The following is a 19,136-nucleotide window of genomic DNA, read 5'->3' on the forward strand; positions in this document are numbered from 1 at the left end:
CTCAGACACTGTGACAGCTTGCTGTCATCTCCGCGCGATCCATGCGATCCGCGCCACAAGGTCTTGACTTGTGCCTCACTTCCCTCGGAGATCAACCGCAATGCTGCCAACGTCGCATCCAAGTGAGGACGCGCCAGGTCGGAGCTGCTGGATAGAATCTTCCTAAGAGACTGGAGACACAAGATCATGGACCTTGGGCTCGAGGGCGTGGTTCGCAGCGGAGAAGTCACAAGATGACAGAGGTTCCGAAGCGGCCGTGGTTGCGTCGTCGACGAAGAACTGGCTAATGTCGAAGTCGTCGTAGATGTTGGACGAAGGAGAGGGGTAGTCGAGGAGGTAGTCCTCGCTGAGGTTTGAAGAGCAAGGAGAATCGAAGAGACCATTCTTGACGAGACCGTTTTCGAGGACGAATCGGTCAGCGTCAGAGGAAGAGTCGTAAGAATCACCGAGGCTAAAAGCGACATCATCCGAAGCTGCCGGAGCCAACCCGATGTTGGCGCCGTCAAGGTTGGCGACTTCTGGAACGACCTTAGCATCTCCGCCGACATGTGACACTGCAGGTCGATAGACAACATCTCAGCAGGATGTTGTGCCAGGTCGGGAGAGGTGCTAGGGGTCAGTTCACAGGTAGTCACATCCATAGACGGCTCCTCCTTCACGGGGGTCGCGGCAGAGTCGGTTACCGGAGAAAGGCTGGGGGAGAGAGACGCAGGGTTGACAGTGGCGTGTGGGGGTGTCATGACATCGACCATGCCAGTGGCGTTCTGAGAGCCAAAGAGCTCTGGTGACAGGGTAACAGCGTTCTCTCGAAGGGAGTCCAGGGGAGAGGAAGATCGAGTAACAATTCCATAGGTGCGTCGGTACTGGGCAAGCTCGTTGGCGAGCAACATGTTGGTCCTCTGAAGCTCGCCAAGCTGGTTCTCGAGCTCCTTGTTCCTCTTCATGAGGGCTTCGGACTCGAGCCTCTTGCGTTCACGGGAAGACTGGGCGGCGCGGCGGTTACGGAGAACACGCTCGACACGACGCTGCTCCTTTTCATCTTCGGTCTTGGCCCGTTTCCTTGATGCAGTGTGAGAACCATGTTGCGACGTCATTGGTGTAAGTGGAGAGACATACCTAGGAGGGAGGTTTGTCTTGGGCTCAGGGAGGACCTGACCCCAGGACTTGCGCTTCTTGGTGGGCTTCTTCTGGGAAGTTGAGTCTGATGAGGGTGTTGAGGGCTCTTCCTTGATGGAAGCCATAGAAGGACTCTCTCCACCGGTAAACGACTTGGGTGTCATCATCTCCATTGGGTTCATAGTGGTAGCGTCGACAGGAGGTGTAGTGGCGTCGGTAAAGGACCCGGGGGTCATCATCTCTATGGGGTTCATCGCGGTAGCGCCAAATGGTTCATATGTGGGCTGTTTGGTTTGGTTGTGTCGGAATAGAGCTGCTTGCATAGCGGGAACCAGTTCTCTTTATGTTGAGGACACGTCGAGAGTTTGGAGGCTTGGAGCTTGTGACATTTTGATGCCTGAGGCAGCGTCCCCTGAGATCCCCACCCCCTGAACGCTCGCTGTGGTCCCGATGGGGAAAGGTGGCGGCCGATACGTACCTCTCGGTACCAGGGCTGGCCGTCGTTACGAACAGGCTTTCAGGGGGCGCATCGGCATCGGCCCACCAGAAGCCACGCAGCAGGGCGCTGAGTGTTCTCCCCCACCGCTAGGCTTCAGGAGGGTGGCTCAACTGCAGGGGGCTGAGTCCATGGTCCGCGGGGCGGCGTGATTGGCGGGAGGCGGGCTGACACGCAACCTACCTGAGAGTCGGTGCCCACGGAGGGATCCACAGCCCGTTCGAGTTTCCAAAAAAGGGGGCGATCAATCGGAGGCCGTGAGACTTGACTTGCGCACCCGCCTCTGGACGGAGCACGGAGGCTCGACCGGCCCAGGAGCCCGCGGCGCCCCTAGGAGGATACCATGCACGGAGCTTCTCGCTCCTTCTCCCTTGTTTCGAGCATGGTGCGGCGGGAGTATTGTTTGCCCAGAACAGTCCGTCCAGGTCCTTTTTCAGGTTCCTTCAGGATGGCTTGTGAGTGGTGCGAGTCTGTGTCGTGATTGGTGGACCCGCGAGTTGATTAGTACCTACACTCACTCGATCGGCACGCGGAGAGGTATTGGATTGCCGTCCTCAGGCTCGCGTATGTGCTGTACATTCGTCTGCTGTAGGCTGCCGAATGTTAATTTTAGGAGGCAACAATAGGTAAGCCCGGCTCTCTACTCTACACGAGTCGTCGCGTCGTGTCGAGGTGCGGTGGTACAAGGCACTCATCATGGATCCATCCATCCATCGCTTCCCCTCACCCCAACGTCGTGCGATATGCTCTCGGCCATGGCTTTTTGCGAATTCCAGGCACAAGTGAGGGGGGATGGTCCAACTCAAAGCTGACGCAGTAATGGATCAGCATCCGATCAAAAGAAAAGAATCCATATCTCCAGTCCAATCTTTTGCCTCTTGCGGAAACATGATGGAGGAGCTATTTGCGCTCCAAGGCGTTTCGTCTGCACAATGACGAGATGGGCTCATCCCAAGGAAGACGTGCGAAATGGACGGAAAGGAATGGCCTGGCACAGTGTGAGTCATCGCAGGCAGCCGAATAAAATACGCCAGGCTGCACTGTATTTTCTTCGTTACGCAAGGCCTCACGGGCTGTAACGTTTCCCGAATAGCGCTCGCGACAGTTGCTAGAGCCCGTCCGCCGCTCCACGGGACCACTCACTCCACCAAGACCCAAGGGCCGCGCCAGACAAAGGGAGTCATCCACCAAACTTGATGCAGGGAAGCATCATCGCTTTGAGTCAGATCAAAGGGAGATGACGCAGCCTGCCACCAGATACACTGAGCTACAACGCCAGAGAAGGCCAGAGTGCAGCATCGTGAGGAATCGAATCTAACCTCGGCCAAGGTCCCAAGGGATCGGCCACAGACGCCGCAGTTCCAGGCAACCTCAGAGTTGCAGCTTGTGAGGTATGTGGCCAAAAGAAGCCGGACAGGTCCCGAAAGAGAAGGTGATGGGATGCATCAACGGAGGAGTAACCATCATCAAACCATGCTCAAGATACGACGTCGTAGCTCAACCAACTCTACTCGAGACGTCAAAACAACTCGCCATCATCACCTATCGCATCAACCCGACGCAAATAGGTACTGCCGAGTCTGAGTGAGCGCCATGTACGCTTCGTAATACTCGACTCGCCTCTTTCTCACTTACAGATCAGCGGCGTCTCACATGCTGATCTGACGCTGACTGGCGCAGCTCGGGTGTGGACCTCTGGCTTTCTTTCGTGTTCCAGGAAAAGAGCAAACACGGATGAGGGTGCATGCACCGTCCGGCCCTACCGGGTGCTATCCGACGCTCGCTCGCTTTGAGTGAGCACGCCTTTTTCTTCTTGCTGGCTCTAGAATCTATTTCTCCCCTCCCTTGCTGGGGGCATATCCACCAGAGACTCCATTTTCGCCATGATTTGAGCTCTCGTCAAGTCCATAGCGGACCATTCCATGTGGGCATCTTTACTCGCGTGTACCTTTTTTGGATCATCTCTGCCCTGAGCCAGCCACAGCGGCCGCCAACTGAGAATAGACCCAGTACGACAGTAGATTTTCCCATCAGAGTCTCAACGGCATTTTGAGTTCCAAGCTTGCGCAGGCACGCACGCAATTAACCCTTGGGGAGCGTTGTGAGTTTAATTGATGATGGCATCACCAATGCAAAGGAGGGTCGTCAATGTCGCATCACATTCCGCAACTGCACGGTACCTGATGCGATTAAAGATTTGCACCCTGATGGAGCTCATCAGTAAAAAAGAAACTATTGTCGCACAAGAAAACTCAGCTCCAAGCCTCCCAGCCTCAATTGTAATAGAGCCCGCCTCTCCGTCAAGCAGGCTATCGAGAGACGACGTCGTGTCTTGGCCCGCCCAGCCCAGCTCATCACCGCCAATCCCTCTCCTCACCGGCTCCTCGGTCCCCTTCTCCTGCGTCGGATCGCATCCCCGTTCCCTGGAATGCCGCGCTAGTCCCAGCCTGCTGCTTCTCGCGAAAGCGGGCTGCCATGCCGTCGGGAAATCTCTTCTCCTTTCTCCTTAGGAAAGCGGGCGGACGATCCCGTTACAGCGCGAAACGGGGGAGAGAGGGAGAGAGCCTGAGACACGGAAGGGAGAAACATGCCAAACTCAAACTCGCAGGCACACTCAGGGCTGAAACCCATTTGATGTCTCTTGTCTCACCGTAGATCTTGTCTCACCAGCCCTCACTTTACCGCCCATTTCAGGGATTAATTGATTGATTGAATTCTCACCTCATCTCACACACATGAGATCCCCTTCCAAACGCCTCAAACTGCCCCTCCCTTCTTCCATCAGGACCCTTACGATCAACTCATCCCTCGCTCAGCTCGCCTCATACCCCTAGCTCTATTCTCGTGTAGATAGTTCCCCAGCCGGGCGCGATGGTACGTACGATAGTCTGACGATAGAGTTGCGAGCCAACAAGAGTCTGGGCGCGCAGAACAAAAAAGGGGATTGTGGATTCTCCCATTCCAACAGCCAACCACCCCTGGTCTGCAATTTCACCCTTGTCAGAGCTTGATTGATCCAATTGATCCCAAACTCGGGCTCCTGGGACCCCATTTTCAATCTCGTAGATCTCATAGTAATCTCATCTTATCTCCAGACGCTATTCCCCCCTGTCACCTCCCGGAGCGGACGGCCCAGAATACGACGAAATGGAAGCAATGGAAGAGTTTACGAACCCACTGTAATAATAATTCCTCAAGCTCCCGCAATTCCCATATTAACAAAGTTCCCATCCAAATCTCCCGTGTCAGATAGCTAGGTAGTTATCTCATTCTAAAACCTCGGCGTAAACTCGCTCACCACCCCGACAATCTCTGCCGTCACCCAACCGCCTTGAAAGTCCGTCCTGTACGGCACCACCCGCTCCCCGTCGACAAACGACTGCCAAGGCCGCGCGTAGAAAGAGACGTAGCCCCGGATGGCCTCATACCCCGGCTTCGGTTGCTCATAAGACCAGACCCTGTTGGCCAGGAGCCTGCCGTCAGGACCCTTCACCGAGTAGTGCGTTCTTGGGCCCTTGAATCTGCACGGTGGGTTGTAGCCCGTGGGGGTGAGAGGGATCTTGAGAGATGACTTGGGAAGGTAATATTCTATATCAGTGAGTTAACGACCTGGATGGGATCAACTTTTGTCTGGCCGAGAAACGAACCTGGCGGTCGATACTGCTGGAGGACCCAGAAGCCGTCCGACGTTTCAGCAACCTCCATGCCGTTGTAGGTGACTCGGAGATGTCTCTGTATCTTTTCTATCCGTGGAACCTCTGGAAAGTCGTCGACGTTCATCTTTGGTCTAGGCGGAGGTGCCATTGGACCCGGGATTCGCTGCCGTACCCGTCTTTGATGGTGATGGGGCTGTTCTGAATCTGGTTGCTTCCGCTTGAGCTGCCCCTGCTGGTGTTGTGGAGTTGGAGTTGGCCCATTTGGTGTATCGGCATTCTGATTATCGCTCGCGTCCCGTCGCTCGGTTCGGTCTGGTTGAGCAGGAGGCTGTGGTGTTGCCCTTGGAAGATGGACATTGTTAGTAGCTCCTCGATCGAGAAGCTGCTGTTGTGGTGCTGAAGGTTGCTCGTGAGTTATGACAATCGGATTGTCACTGCTTGAGCCCTGTTTCTCGAACTTGGACTGCTTCTGAACCAGAGACTGCCCAGACGTTGCGCCTATACTACGGGTATAGCTCAATGCGCCCCGGCCGAGTTGCTTCTGGTGTTGAGCAGCAAGTTGACCGCCAGTTGTGCGGGTACCCCGAGCATTGTTCCCACTCCGCCTGTCGGGAGACAACGACGCTTGCTGAACTTGAGATTGCGAGCGAGTTGCGGTCTGGGGATTTCCCGCATTTCGCTGCGTCAACTGAGACCACTGCGCTCTGTCTAACTGCGGGTGTTGTTGAGCAGAGAGTTGTCTCGCGGTTGAGCCCGCTTTCCGGTCACCGCCATCGACCTGCGACAGCTTTTGTTGAGCTGGAGACTGTCTCACAGTTGTATCGGTGCTGGGGTCATTGTTCGGAGCCTGTCGATTGAGTTGTGGCTCTGTCTGAGTTGTAGGTTGCTTGAAAGACGCGGTCTGCCCATCTCTCGCGTCCTCTTGTGCCTGGTTGAGTTGAAGTTGCTGGTCGAGCTGCTCCAGAGGCATAAGCCAGGACCCATACTGATAGTAGCTTTCGTCTTCCTGGTCTTCCAGATCTTGCTGCTCGAGGAACGATAGATATCCTTCAAACTCGAGGTCCAAATCTCTGGTCGACGTCTGCATCGTCGCGGTGTTTGCCAGAGCCTCGTGAACCCTTGCAACTTGGATAGGAGGGGCTGATGGTAAGAGACTGGCAAGAACAGGATAAAGTTGGCCAAGTTATAGAAGCATCGTAACGCCAAGGTTGAATCCAGGATAATCAGGCTGTCGTTCTGTTTAATAATCTTAATCTTGTCACGATCCGTCCCCGTCACTCTTCAACCATTCTCGTCGTCGCCCACCCACACGCACATCACACCTTGGTCGTCTTGTCTCTTTCCTCTTCCTTTTCCCGTCGGTCGGCTCTGAATCTCCAAGCCTGATTGGTCGCCTGATTTTCCCAACTCCCCGGTCCCCCAGAAAAGTCCGATCAATATCGGCCTTGAATTGGAGCTGAGAAACCGGGTATTTGGCATAAAACATGGTGCTTCTCCAGGGTAATGTCTCGCCCTGCAACCGATCCATTGGTACCGATGCAAGATGCCGGAAGAATACCAAGCCTCTCGGTAATCTGAACAAGGTGAATATGCCTCTGCCTGCTCAAAAATGCCATCAACAATATCCATACAGCTTCTATGGAATGCTTGAGATACTTTGCATTTTGTCACTACATTATTTCGTGTATTCATTATCCTCTTCCCAACAACTCCATGCTCATTATTAGCCAAGCTTCCTCCCGTGTCCAAGCGCTGAGTGGCTGTGCACTTTTCCAAGCCACAACTTTTCTTCTTTTTCGGGTTCCGTGTGATTTTCCGTCCCGCCGTTGCGTCATTCGCCCACTCTCTCCCACTTCCCTGAATGAGTGAGGGTGGCGCCCCGCATCCCAGCGACAGGCCCGCGAGTCGTCCATCACACCCAAAGGCCGCTTCTAGGCTTTCGGCGCTTCCATGCTGCCTGACACTCACATGACATCTACAGCCTCCCTCAACCTCGACAGTCTCTTCTAAACGAAAAAACCTCTTCATCGCCATCGCGTCTACCCTCGTATCTTCCTCCCTTGCAAAAAAACCGCAACAATGTCGAACCGTCAGATGGCCCGCGACATGCAAGTCGAATTCCAAGCCCGCTTCCAAGCCAAGCAGGCCCGCCGCGAGGCCCAAAAGGCCGCCAAGCAGGACCCCATCCTCAAGAAGCAGATCCAGGACCTCCTCAAGAAGGGCGAGACTCAAAAGGCCTACCAAAAGGCAAAGATGCTGCTCTCCAAGCAGGCCCTCGCCCAGCAGATGGACCAGATGGCCGACATGGCCGAGCTCTCGGCTGCCCAGATTCAGGCCAACAATGCCATGAACCGCATGACGCACATGATGGCTTCGTCATCGCGAACCATGAACATGGCGCAGAAGAGCACAAATCCCGAAAAGGTGCGCATTTATTTGCTCTTGTACCCTCTGCGCGATAAGGCTAACATGATTGTCCAGACCCTCGTCACACTCGAGCAGTTCAAGCAGCAAAACGAAGAATACGCCATGTCCAACGGCATCTACCAAGACGCCATCACCCAGTCCACATCTACCCAAGTCGGCGAGGACGCCGTTCACGAGCTCCTCGGGAAGCTTGCCGACGATGCCGGTCTCGAGCTCAGCAAAGAGCTCAGCCAGGCAACGCCTTCCATGGCCGAACCTCAGCAGGCCAACGAACCCACCGCCGAGGAGGAAGATAAGCTGCAGCAGCGACTAAGGGCTCTGCGCGCATAGATACAGCCATCTTTATTCAGTGAGACATGGAGTGGAGCGCTCGCTTTGTACTTGGAGGGATAAGCGATGCATGTGTTATGGTCAACGTCGGGGTAGACGACAATCACTTTCTTTTGGTTACGGTTTGGCGTTGGGGTTTTGGGAGGCGACTTGATTTCATGTTTGCTTTGACATGACAGTGAGATCAACACATATATGTCGGCTCTGAGAAGCGCACAATAGACATCAACACATATTTCTAGCATTTACTTTTATCTCGTTCGTGAAACTAAATCGTCAAACATGTCGTCTACATCCTAACATGGACGACTCCCATCGCCTCAGCCAATGCATCATCGTCGTCGTAATACCAATGCCCAATGCCATGCCGCGCCTACATGTAAAGACTAGCCACTGCCGTAATATCCCTCTTGATCATCTCCTGCGCCTGCTGCATCTTCTGATACAGCTCTGGATCACCAACAATCCTCGCCGCGTTCTTCACCTCACGACATGTCTCGTCCAGTCGCGTGATCGTTCGCACAATAGTTCCCTCCAGCACATCGGTCAAGCCGGTGATATTCTTGAAGGTCATGCCCCTCGCCCATTCGTACACAACCTCCATGAGGCCAAAACGAGGTCGTGAAACAAAGTCGTTGGAGTCGTCGGCGGACTGAATCACCTGCAGCCGTGTTTGCACATCATTGACCTTCTCCGAGATGGCGACAATGGTATCACGGCCGCGCTCGAGGTTGCCAGTGAGTGAGGGTTCAATGTCCGTCTTTTCCTGGAACACAAACGCCGACAGAAGAGCGGCGATTTCGGCAGGCTCGTAGTCGGCGAGCACATTGTCAAGGATGAGTTCGGTGAGGACAAGCTCGTCCCCTGAGTGGATCTCACAAGCAACCTTGCCCTTGAGCTGAATACGAGTTGCCTCATCGATGAAGCCTAGCTCCTTCAATACCTGAACACGCTGCTCGTAATCAGGCAAAAGTTGGAGGTTCTGATCCGACAGAGACTGCTTCAACTGGGAAATGTGCTCCTTGATGAGCCACTCATCGTGACACATGGCAAACTGTAACATGTGTTAGAACCTAAAGACATACGAGGACCGGATTCGGGGTTGACTTACATGCTTCAAGAAGTTTGGACATTTCGTGGCTGGCGAGTTTGATATCGTCTTGACCAAGTCGATCCTCTTCTCCACAATCTCCTGCAGTTGAAGCTGCTTGATCCGGGAAAGATCAAGCTCCTCCCATTTATCACCCCATGAGCCGCAGAGCTCCTGAAGACGTTCCTTCGCTTGGTGATAGCCGTCACCGCCCTGGAAAATCTCTGGAAGAATACCCTTGGTTACCCATCTGGTGAGACACTCCACATCACTCAACGGAACGTGAAGCGTCTTGGTTTGCATCCGCTTCTTGCTCTTGGGAAGCTCGTGAAGATACTTGGTGAAAGCAGGGATGAAGGGGAGCTGGTCGGTTGCGTCGCGTCGCTCTCGGAGGGACTTGATGGCACAGACGTGCAGTGTTGGATCCTCCGACGTGCCCTTGTTACTAATACCGTCCGCTAGGAGAATGCCAACGGAGCGGACACCGTCCCAGTTGAACACAATGAGGCGATTCGAGGAGAACATCCTGCGGCCTATCGGGATGGCCAACATGCCCTTGTACAACTCGAATGTGAGCCGCCTGAAATCCTGGGCGGCCTGATGACACTCGTCCATTGAAACATCACAGATCTCACAAGAGTCTCGCTTGACCTTTGCCAGATCTGCTTGTGCCAGCTTGACATCCTTCTCGTGCTCTGGAAGTAGCTGTTGTGTAGCATGCTCAGAGAAACTGCGCTTAATCATCTCCTCAATCTTCAAGGCTTCCACGCGGAGCAGGTTGAGAATCATGTTGTATGTGAGTCGGAACTGTGATCGTAGCTTCGAAGGCTCTCCCAGAATCATGTTGCGCAGGTCTGCAACCGGAGGAGCGTCGTCAAGTCCACCAGGAGGGACAATGATGACTGATCCAACAGTATCCAGGCCACGACGGCCAGCTCGGCCAGCCATTTGTGTATACTCGCCAGGAAGCAGGTTTCGGAACGAGTGTCCGTCGTGCTTGCGATATCCAGAAAAGACAACTGTTCGTGTAGGGAGGTTCAGGCCCATAGCAAATGTTTCCGTAGCGAACAGCACCTTGACAAGTGTCTGTGCAAAAAGGATCTCAACAAGCTCCTTGACGATAGGTAGGAGACCACCGTGGTGAACAGCAATGCCCCGGCTCAAGAGCTCTCGTAGCCTGATGATCTGCGGTAGCTGTCTGTCTTCTGGCTTCAACCGAGCCACCGACTTTTCGATAATCATGTGGATATGACTCTTCTCTGTGGCGTTGCAAAAGTCCTGGTTGCTGAGAGCATCGGCGTTCTCCTCACATCGCTTCTTTGAAAAGACAAAGATACAGGCCGGGAGAAGGGTCTGCTTCTTGAGGAACTGGACAAGATGAACCCAGAGGTTCTTGTCTTGCGCAACTGATGTAAAGCCACCCGCGCGGCCTCCGCGACCCATGTGGCCAGGGGCATGGCTTGCTCGAGGAGGTCCTCCGCGCCCCCGTTGTTGATTGCCTCCTCTTTGCTGACCCCCTCCTCGGCCACCTCTTTGGGGTCCACCTCGCTGCGGACCACCACGCTGGTTTCCTCGTTGGTTGCCCCCTCGGGTTGCAACAGTAGTTTTAGCGGCCTCGGGCTTATCCTTCCCTTGGATAGTATGGTGTGCGTCCTTCCAGCCCTTCTCGATAAACTTCTTCTCCGAATCCACAATCTTGTGGATGTTCTTTCCAGCCCAGAGGTAGTGCTCCAGGGGCACAGGTCTCTTTGGCGTAGAGATGACATAGATGTCCTTCTGCTTTGTCCGTCCAACCCATGAGGCGAACTCATAGGTATTGGGCACCGTGGCTGATAGTAGAATGAGGGAGACATGCTCAGGCAGCATGATGATGACTTCTTCCCACACGACACCACGTTCAAAATCGTTGACATAGTGAACTTCGTCGAAAATGACAAACTCGACATCTCGAATCAAGTCAGCTCCTCGGTAGAGCATACTTCGTAGAATCTCCGTCGTCATGATGAGGCAACTAGCCTCAGGGTTGATCTGGACATCACCGGTAAGAATTCCCACCTCGTCAAAAGTCTGTCGAAAGTCGCGGAACTTTTGGTTGCTCAGCGCCTTGATGGGAGAGGTATAGATGGCCTTTGTCATGTGCTTGGCTGCCAGGGCGATCGCATACTCTGCCACCACTGTCTTGCCAGCTGAAGTGTGTGCAGCCACAAAGACGGAATCACCATTCTCAAGATGGTAAACGGCCTCCTTCTGGAAGGTATCGAGCTCAAAAGGCCACTCCCTCGCCATGTCTGGGACGAGTTCTCTGAAGTTGGACATGTCGTGGTTGATATCGACCATGTGCGCCCACTCACGCCCAGCTTTGCGAGCACTAGACGCTGCAAGGACACCGTGAGGCTCCAAGGCCGGGAATTCGACAGGGAGAATGCTGTCAATGTCGTCGCCATCTTCACCAGAGTCTGGTGTTAGATCTGGGGTAGCAGTTTCAGGGGAAGCGTCCTCGCTCGCATCGGGTGCAGCCTTAGCCTCCTCGGGATCCTCCTCAAGCACCTCCTTGATGGCATTCGCATCTTCTTCGTTGACGGTCGTCTTCTTAGTAAAGTCGATACCTCTGCTCATTCCAGGGGCAATCTCAAGCAGTCCACCTTCAGCACCTAGCTGAATCACCCTCTCCAGCTTGTTTCCAGAACCACTAGACTTGGCAATATCTCCAGAATGGATTTGATCTTCAAACGCCGCAGTAGCTTCAATGCCCTCGAGGCCACCAGGCGCAAAAGGGAAGAATCCAGCAGCACCTCTCACAAAGTCTGCGCGATTTGCAGGTTTTCGTAGCAAGCTGGTCGAATTCTTGGCGGTGGCGCTATTGGCAGGCACTGTGACGTTCTTGTAACCTGTAACACGACCCTCCAATCCATGGCGTTGAAATCTAGTGAGAGTTCTCGTGTGCGGCGGTGCCACCTTGAACAGAGACGTGTAGTCAGCCTCAAAATCCCATCGTTGCTGCAGTCGATTGAGCCATTCAGGCGAGAACTCTGGTGAGGGCGTGAGGAGAAGCTCCTCAAGGCTGCGCTTCAGCTCATCAGGTTCTTGGGTGCGAGGTTGGCGCTGGCCGGTGCTTTGTGGCTCTCCTTGAAGGAGGGCGTCTATACCATCCATGCCCGTTGAGTTGACCTTGAGAGCGGGCGAGGTAGTGTAGGCAGCTCGGCGATTGTGTTACTGGAGTTGTTGTAGTGATGTTGGAAGCTCCAGGTTGAAAGTGCCCCACCATTACGTTGTGATTCTGACACCCATTCCGATGCGGGACGTCCACCCCGCGATGGATATTTATACTACCCTATACCAGAACACTAAATTTAGAGAACAGCTTGAAAGAACCTGTTGAGTTGGATTTTGGCAATTGAAGAGTCTGCATGTATAGGTTATGGTTAGAGGTAGTTTTAGCTTGGGTACATTTAACAACAACATTGAAAACTATGAATGGCGTGCAGAAACAAACTCTCAGCTTCAGCCCATGTCTAGACTGAAATCGGCATCAATCGGGCCAACAATTTTTTATGTCACAGCCTCACACCATGAGCCACATACAAGTAGATTTTAGATCATTAATAAGACGGGTGCCGTGCCCTGACTGTATACATAGCAACACGGAGTAAAATTACATTTCCTTCCCTTCCGCACATCTATCAAGAAGCGTCCAACAGTTACGCCAGTTTGAACCAGCCCTCCCATCCAGCGCCTTAATCCCTTGAAGGGATGACGCTCAGCGCTTCCTACCCTCTACCTCACTCGTCACATGAGCACGGGCGCCGTCAAGGGACGAATGCGCACATGGCCGAACCGGTTCCCGTCCCGTCTCTTATTCTCCTTTTTACAGTCGCAGCAGCTTGGCAGCGTAGTCCTCGATCAGCTGCTCAGTGGGGAAGGCCATCTCCTCGAGCTTCTGAGCATAAGGAGTAGGGACCTCGGAACCAGTGACTCGCTGGGCGGGGGCGTCAAGGTAGTCGAAAGCGTACTCCATGGTCAGAGCAAGGATCTCGGAACCGACACCGAAGGCGGGGAAGCCGGACTCGACAGACAGGAGACGGTGTGTCTTCTTGACGGACTGGATGATGGTCTCAACGTCGAGAGGCTTAACGGATCGCAGGTTGATGACCTCAACGTCGACACCGTACTTCTTCTTGAGGTTCTCGGCGGCGACGAGGGACTGGCCGACAGTGCGGGACAGGGAGACGATGGTCAGGTCCTTGCCAGAGCGCTCAATCTTGGCCTTGCCGAAGGGGATGACGAAGTCGTCCTTCTGGGCAGCCTCGGACATGGGGAAGGACTGGCCGTACATCAACTCGTTCTCGAGAACGACGACGGGGTTGGGGTCGCGGATAGCGGCCTTGAGAAGACCCTTGGCATCCTCGGCGCTCCAGGGAGAGACGACCTTGAGGCCGGGAATGCTACCGTACCAGGCGGAGTAGTCCTGGGAGTGCTGAGCACCGACACCAGCAGCGAAGCCGTTGGGGCCACGGAAGGTGATGTTGCAGGGCTGGATGCCACCGGACATGTAGAGGGTCTTAGCGGCGGAGTTGATGATCTGATCGATGGCTTGCATGGCGAAGTTGAAGGTCATGAACTCGCACTATATGACGGCAAACATTGGTCAGTCATGCGATTGGAGTATAGACGATAGGCAAAAGCTACTCACCACAGGGTGAAGACCGCTGAGAGCGGCACCAACAGCAAGACCACAGAAGCCAGACTCGGTGATGGGAGTGTCAATGACACGCTTGTCACCGAAGCGGTCCAGAAGACCCTTGGTCACCTTGTAAGCACCATTGTACTGGGCGACCTCCTCGCCCAGGACGAAGACCTTGGGGTTGGACTCGAGCTCCTCAGCAAGAGCCTCATTGAGCGCATCTCGGACGGTGACCTCCTTGACACCGGAGGCGGAGCCCTCAGCGTAAGATCGGGTCTGGGCAGAGCCGAAGAGGACGGGCCTGGCGAGAGCAGCGCGCGCGGCGGCGGACTGGGCGAACGAGGTAGTGGCAGGAGCGCGAAGAGCCCGAGTCGAGGCAGCTAGGCGAGCTGCAGGTCGGAGGATGCGAGACATGATGAAGATGGTGGACTGTCAATTGACCCGGGGAGTCGTGGGGACGGAGGGCGGTCGACGGAAGTCGGAGGATGGAAACTTCAAGATCAAGAAGCTGCAGATGCCAAACTTCTCTTGGTTTCCCGGGTCGTCGACGTGGACGTGGGAATTGAGGATGGTGATGAGCTTGAGGGTGGTGGTGCGAGGTGAACAACGTCGGGTTGAGAGAGGGAATTTCACCGAACGACACTCTTTGCTGGCCAGCTTCCAGTTTTTTTTTGGGGCCGGTCGGTACGTATCGTACCGGAACTGCGAGGTACCCGGGTCCTCACGAAATTCTGGTGGCAGACGAGGTACCCGCCCGCAGGATTCCCCGAGCAAAACCTCCGTTAGCTCGGGGCAGCTTTATCCCTCTGTGGTCCCCGCCCTACAACGCCTTTGAGCCACCAAACGTGCGCCCCCCTATCAGTAGAATCGCAGCACTGTTATCGGCGAGGGGCCTATCACAGTTCAGAAGGCTCCCTTGGCGACCCCGTCAACCAGTCTGTTGGGGGGATCCAGGGGAATTTTGGGGGACCATCCCCACTCACCACAAACAAAACCAAACCAAAGGGCAACAGAAAACGGTCAGGGCCGGAGAAATGAGACACCGATGTTGGGTTCCTGATCATCTTCGTGGTTGTGGAAGTGGGCATGATCCAATTCTCGTAGACACTCACGATCATGACACTAGGATAGATATCATGTGATGTTTAACATTGGAATATTATTATTAAATACCAGTAATGCCCCCAACTCCTCTGCCTTTCTCAATCCCTTTATATCTGAGGCCGGCCCCCTTCATGAATGCATCATCAGCCAGCATGGTTTGCTGCTTTTTCTACCCTCACAATTGTGTTTTCTCTTGAATTTTGTTTTGGAGCCCATCACTTTACGCAGCAGGCTTGCGGGCCACCATGAGGTACATGGGGGTGAAGAGGTGCTCCTTGGCACCGGCGACAAGGCAGTCAGCAGCCAGGGCGAGACTGTCGGCAGTCTTCTTGGTGCCGGGGGGAGCGAGTCGCAGAGTCTCGAGGAGACCAGCCAGGCCGTGGGCAATAGTTCGGCCCCAGGTGGTCATGCGGACAATGGTGAAGACATCGCCAACGGACTGGATGTAGCGGAGCTCACCAGCCAGAGGCCAGTACCAGGGGAGGGGGTCAGGGCGGTCTGCCAGATCCTCGTGGTGCAGCATCTCAAAGCCGGAGTCGTGGATGGCGGCAATACCCTCAGAGATCTTGCACATGTTGGAGATACCATCACCCTGCTCGATACCCAGTCGGATCTCACGGTGATGGAGGTTGTCGTTGTCGTAGTCGTCGGTCATGAGCCACTCGTAAACACCAAAGACACCACCGGGCTTGAGGACACGGAAGATCTCGCTGTAGATCCCCTTGAGGGTAGGGGCGTGGACAGTAGCCTCGATAGCGTAGACGGCATCGAAGCTGTTGTCAGGGAAAGACATTTGCTGCGAGTGAGTTAGCCAATGCTGGTCTCAAGAGACGTCCAGGAACTGCATACCATGAAGTCTCCCTTGACAAAGGTGAGCTGGTTGGACAGACCCTCCTTGAAGGCGTAGTGGGTGGCACGCTCGATCTGGTAGTCGTTGTTGTTCAGGCCGGTGATGTGAGCGCCAGTGAACTTGGCGATCTCGCGAGCGGGGCCACCAACACCGCAGCCGACATCAAGGACCTTCATACCTTCCTTGATGCCGATGTGGTGGGCGAGGTAGTGCTCATGACGGGCGATGGCCTGGTAGAAAGGCTCGCCAAGGGAGTATCGGCAGAAGTGGAAGGACTGGCCCCAGCCGTACTCGTATAGGTCGGTCGCGAGGTTGTAGTAGCTGTCGGCCACATGTTAGCACAAAGTGGCGTGGGAGGAGGCGGGCTAGAATGACGCCGCGAAAGAGAGACAGAGGAAACAATGGGCATCACTTACTGTCGTGTCAAGGTGGCGTACTCAGCGGTACGGGCCTGAGTGTTATGTTAGTCCCCGCCATTCAGGAGAGAGGGGCAGAGTGGTTTCATACAGCGCGCTCCTCAGCAGTCTCGTTCTCAGCGGGCTTGTTGTCCCAGTGCTTAAAGTACTCGTCGACAGCGGCCTGCTTAGCAGAACCGCCCTTTCGGAACATGGCAGCGACACCACCTCGAGCCTGAGCAGAGGAGCCGTGCATGGCCTTGTTGAACTCGGCATCGCGCTTGTGGTCCTCGCGCTCGAGGTTGGAGGCGGTCGATGAAGCAACCATGTTGAATGTGAGGGAGAAGGTTGAAAGGGAGGGAAAAACAACAGCCGGCAAGCAAGAGAAAGATTAAAAGGGTTGAGAGGGCGATCAAAAGTCAATCAATTGAAAGAGCTTAAAGTTGAGAAAGGGAACAGCGTTGGTTTTAAACGTCGACGGGCAACGCAGCGACGGCAATGTCGACAAATTTCAGGGCCCTCCCCTGAACTGGGCCATTCATCTGCATCCAATCTCAATCGCGAATTGAACAGCAACCGGGCGCTATACCAGATGTGGATTAGAGCCCCTGTCTATCGCTTGGGGTGTCGGGGGCGTTTTTTGGGTCTGGGCAACTGCATCGCACTCGAGGCACCTGCGTGCCTGTGATACATCCCCACACGACTTCAGCGTTTTGGCGGGCAAGAGCAGAGCTTGCACATGCTTCCGGTGCGAAGCAGGGTCGCTGATTCGGCGTCGCACCCACTGGAGGGCAGCCACCCCGGCACCCGAGTCGCTTGGTTCCGGGGGCTCTGGGCGGTGAGAGTGCAGTTTGCAGTTGTTAAGGAGCAAATCGGGCTGTGCCAATTTGCGAGAGACCCACGATACGAATACGAAAGCGCTGAGTGCCTTAAACGAAAAAGACGACTGCGCGTTTACTTGGACAACATCTCGGCATCAACTCGCCAAGCAAGATTGACGATGGATCGTGGCGATGGTTCCCGGTTATGATAGATGAGATTCACTTATGCTTGACACCCTCACGATGAAACTCCTTTTATGACGAGTTGCGTCGTGTTGATCAATGTCTCCTGGGCTCGTTTTCGTACCTGACATCTAATCTAGCAACTGGTCGGATATATCCACTTGAGTGCCAACGTAGTCCAACTCCGGATCTACAAGGTATGATCCGTCTGGAGTAACTAGAAGATGATGTCTGCACCTTGGATCACGTATCTATCCGATACTCTCCGTCCCAAACGGTTTGTCTCTCCGTTACCCTGGTTCAGAATACAACTCCGGAGATGGCACGGAGATGGACAAAAATTATTATTAAGAAATGAGGTTGAATGAGCCAATTCATCGGAAACAAGGTCCAGTTGGGCTGCCGTTGCTGCTTCCTTTTCCGGGCATTAGGGTGAAATGCCGAGACTTATCGATAAGGTAAGCGCCCCTCAGCCCAATGGCGGCCAACTCCGGGTCTGCAGCTGCATGCCTGAGGTCATTGTTACGCTTACATAAGGTGGCGGGTGACTGAATTTCTCAAGTCCTGCCCTGCGCGCCGCAACTCCAAAAGAACCCCGGCGCCCCATCACGATAATCACCCGGCCGCCTTTGCGCTTTCATCACTCCACCTATTCGCGATGCCGCCTCAGATCAAGCAGGACCTCAACCGCTCAGGATGGGAGTCGACCGACTTCCCGTCCGTCTGCGAGACGTGTCTGCCTGAGAATCCCTACGTCAAGATGATCAAGGAAGATTACGGTGCGGAATGCAAGTTGGTAAGTAAGACCATATTATTTTCTCGCGTTTTCGCGTAGAGACAATGTTAACTCATCTTGAACCAGTGTACCAGACCCTTTACCGTCTTTGCATGGAGCGCCACCCGCGCCCATGGCCGTAAGAAGAGGACAAACATCTGCCTGACCTGCGCGCGACTCAAGAACTGCTGCCAATGCTGCATGCTCGATCTTTCGTTCGGTCTTCCAATCGTCGTACGAGATGCCGCCCTCAAGATGGTCGCCCCGGGTCCGCAGTCCGATATCAACCGAGAATACTTTGCCCAGAACAATGAGAAGCTCATCGAGGAGGGCAAGGCTGGAACAGAAGAGTACGAGAAGACGGACGAGAAGGCGCGCGAGCTGCTGCGCCGACTCGCCAACAGCAAACCATACTTCCGAAAGGGCAAGACTATTGAGGATGCTGGCGAGGGTTCAAAGGGTGGAAACGCAGCTGTCGGCGCTGGCGTCGGCGGACCTGGACCGATTCGAACACGAGATACAAAGGCGGCCATTGCCGCAGGAGCAAAGACTAGCGTTAAGGGTCGCCAGGTCTTCCCCAGCGCTGCCCAGCTGCCCCCGAGCCCGCGCGATTGGCAGCCCCCTGCCGACAAGAACATCATGTCACTCTTCGTGACCGGTATCGAAGACGACCTGCCCGAGTACAAGCTGCGGGACTTCTTCAAGGTCCATGGAAAGATCAAGAGCTTGGTGTGCTCGCACATGTCACATTGCGCGTTTGTCAACTACGAGACTCGGGAGGCGGCAGAGAAGGCGGCGGAAGCCTGCCAGGGACGAGCCGTTGTTGCGGGATGCCCACTAAGAGTACGATGGGGACAGCCCAAGGCCATTGGCACTATGGACAAGGAGCAGAGAGCTCAGATGTTGAAGGATGCCAAGCAGCGTCAGGCGGGAGGTCAGGGCCAGCGGGTGATCGAGGGTGGCAGAGGCGCTGGAACCAGGCCAGCCGCGTTGCCTGCACCAGTGGCAGCGCCCCCTGGAGCATCTGATACGCCCGCATATGCCTCTCTGACCGGAGACTAAGAAACGAGTACACGCCTGTGTTGCCAGCGGTTGAAGGGTAGAGTTGTATGTTTTCGGTGTTTGGCGTTTTGGAAAACGGACACAATGGAAGGGCGGGCTTCATTAGCGAAACGGACAACTGCACATGGTGAAATAGGGGACACAAGAAGA

The 19,136-nt window shown here is 54.7% G+C and overlaps 6 protein-coding genes and 1 pseudogene across 7 annotated transcripts, besides 1 other annotated feature; 2 read left to right on the top strand and 5 right to left on the bottom strand.

Moving 5' to 3' along the window:
• Nucleotides 1–162: 162 nt before the first annotated feature.
• On the bottom strand, nt 163–1,439 carry NCS54_00444500 (BZIP domain-containing protein; the record flags this gene model as incomplete). The annotated part of the gene is made up of 3 exons (XM_053149981.1): nt 163–515; nt 554–1,059; nt 1,117–1,439. The coding sequence occupies 3 exons, from the start codon at nt 1,437–1,439 to the stop codon at nt 163–165; spliced, it is 1,182 nt and encodes a 393-aa protein (XP_053005956.1).
• A 3,444-nt stretch (nt 1,440–4,883) lies between these two features.
• Nucleotides 4,884–6,355, bottom strand: NCS54_00444600 (NTP-transf-9 domain-containing protein; the record flags this gene model as incomplete). Its single annotated transcript, XM_053149982.1, has 2 exons — nt 4,884–5,200; nt 5,260–6,355. The coding sequence occupies 2 exons, from the start codon at nt 6,353–6,355 to the stop codon at nt 4,884–4,886; spliced, it is 1,413 nt and encodes a 470-aa protein (XP_053005957.1).
• Nucleotides 6,356–7,347: 992 nt separating this feature from the next.
• NCS54_00444700 (Hypothetical protein) lies at nt 7,348–8,025 on the top strand (the record flags this gene model as incomplete). The annotated part of the gene is made up of 1 exon (XM_053149983.1): nt 7,348–8,025. The coding sequence occupies one exon, from the start codon at nt 7,348–7,350 to the stop codon at nt 8,023–8,025; it is 678 nt and encodes a 225-aa protein (XP_053005958.1).
• Nucleotides 8,026–8,398: 373 nt separating this feature from the next.
• NCS54_00444800 lies at nt 8,399–12,310 on the bottom strand (annotated as a pseudogene). Its single transcript has 2 exons — nt 9,137–12,310; nt 8,399–9,079 (listed from the first exon to the last, which is right to left on the bottom strand).
• Nucleotides 8,399–12,310: a sequence feature.
• A 670-nt stretch (nt 12,311–12,980) lies between these two features.
• On the bottom strand, nt 12,981–14,210 carry NCS54_00444900 (Pyruvate dehydrogenase E1 component subunit beta; the record flags this gene model as incomplete). Its single annotated transcript, XM_053149984.1, has 2 exons — nt 12,981–13,739; nt 13,806–14,210. The coding sequence occupies 2 exons, from the start codon at nt 14,208–14,210 to the stop codon at nt 12,981–12,983; spliced, it is 1,164 nt and encodes a 387-aa protein (XP_053005959.1).
• A 910-nt stretch (nt 14,211–15,120) lies between these two features.
• Nucleotides 15,121–16,473, bottom strand: NCS54_00445000 (Sterol 24-C-methyltransferase; the record flags this gene model as incomplete). Its single annotated transcript, XM_053149985.1, has 4 exons — nt 15,121–15,696; nt 15,750–16,071; nt 16,167–16,201; nt 16,258–16,473. 4 exons carry the CDS (start codon nt 16,471–16,473, stop codon nt 15,121–15,123), a joined length of 1,149 nt encoding a protein of 382 aa, XP_053005960.1.
• Nucleotides 16,474–17,747: 1,274 nt separating this feature from the next.
• On the top strand, nt 17,748–18,986 carry NCS54_00445100 (Pre-mRNA-splicing factor slt-11; the record flags this gene model as incomplete). Its single annotated transcript, XM_053149986.1, has 2 exons — nt 17,748–17,945; nt 18,012–18,986. The coding sequence occupies exons 1-2, from the start codon at nt 17,808–17,810 to the stop codon at nt 18,984–18,986; spliced, it is 1,113 nt and encodes a 370-aa protein (XP_053005961.1). The 5' UTR covers nt 17,748–17,807.
• Nucleotides 18,987–19,136: the final 150 nt, after the last annotated feature.

The sequence above is a fragment of the Fusarium falciforme genome, chromosome 3 (assembly GCF_026873545.1).
Source record: "Fusarium falciforme chromosome 3, complete sequence".
In the NCBI taxonomy this organism is placed as follows: Eukaryota; Fungi; Ascomycota; class Sordariomycetes; order Hypocreales; family Nectriaceae; genus Fusarium; species Fusarium falciforme.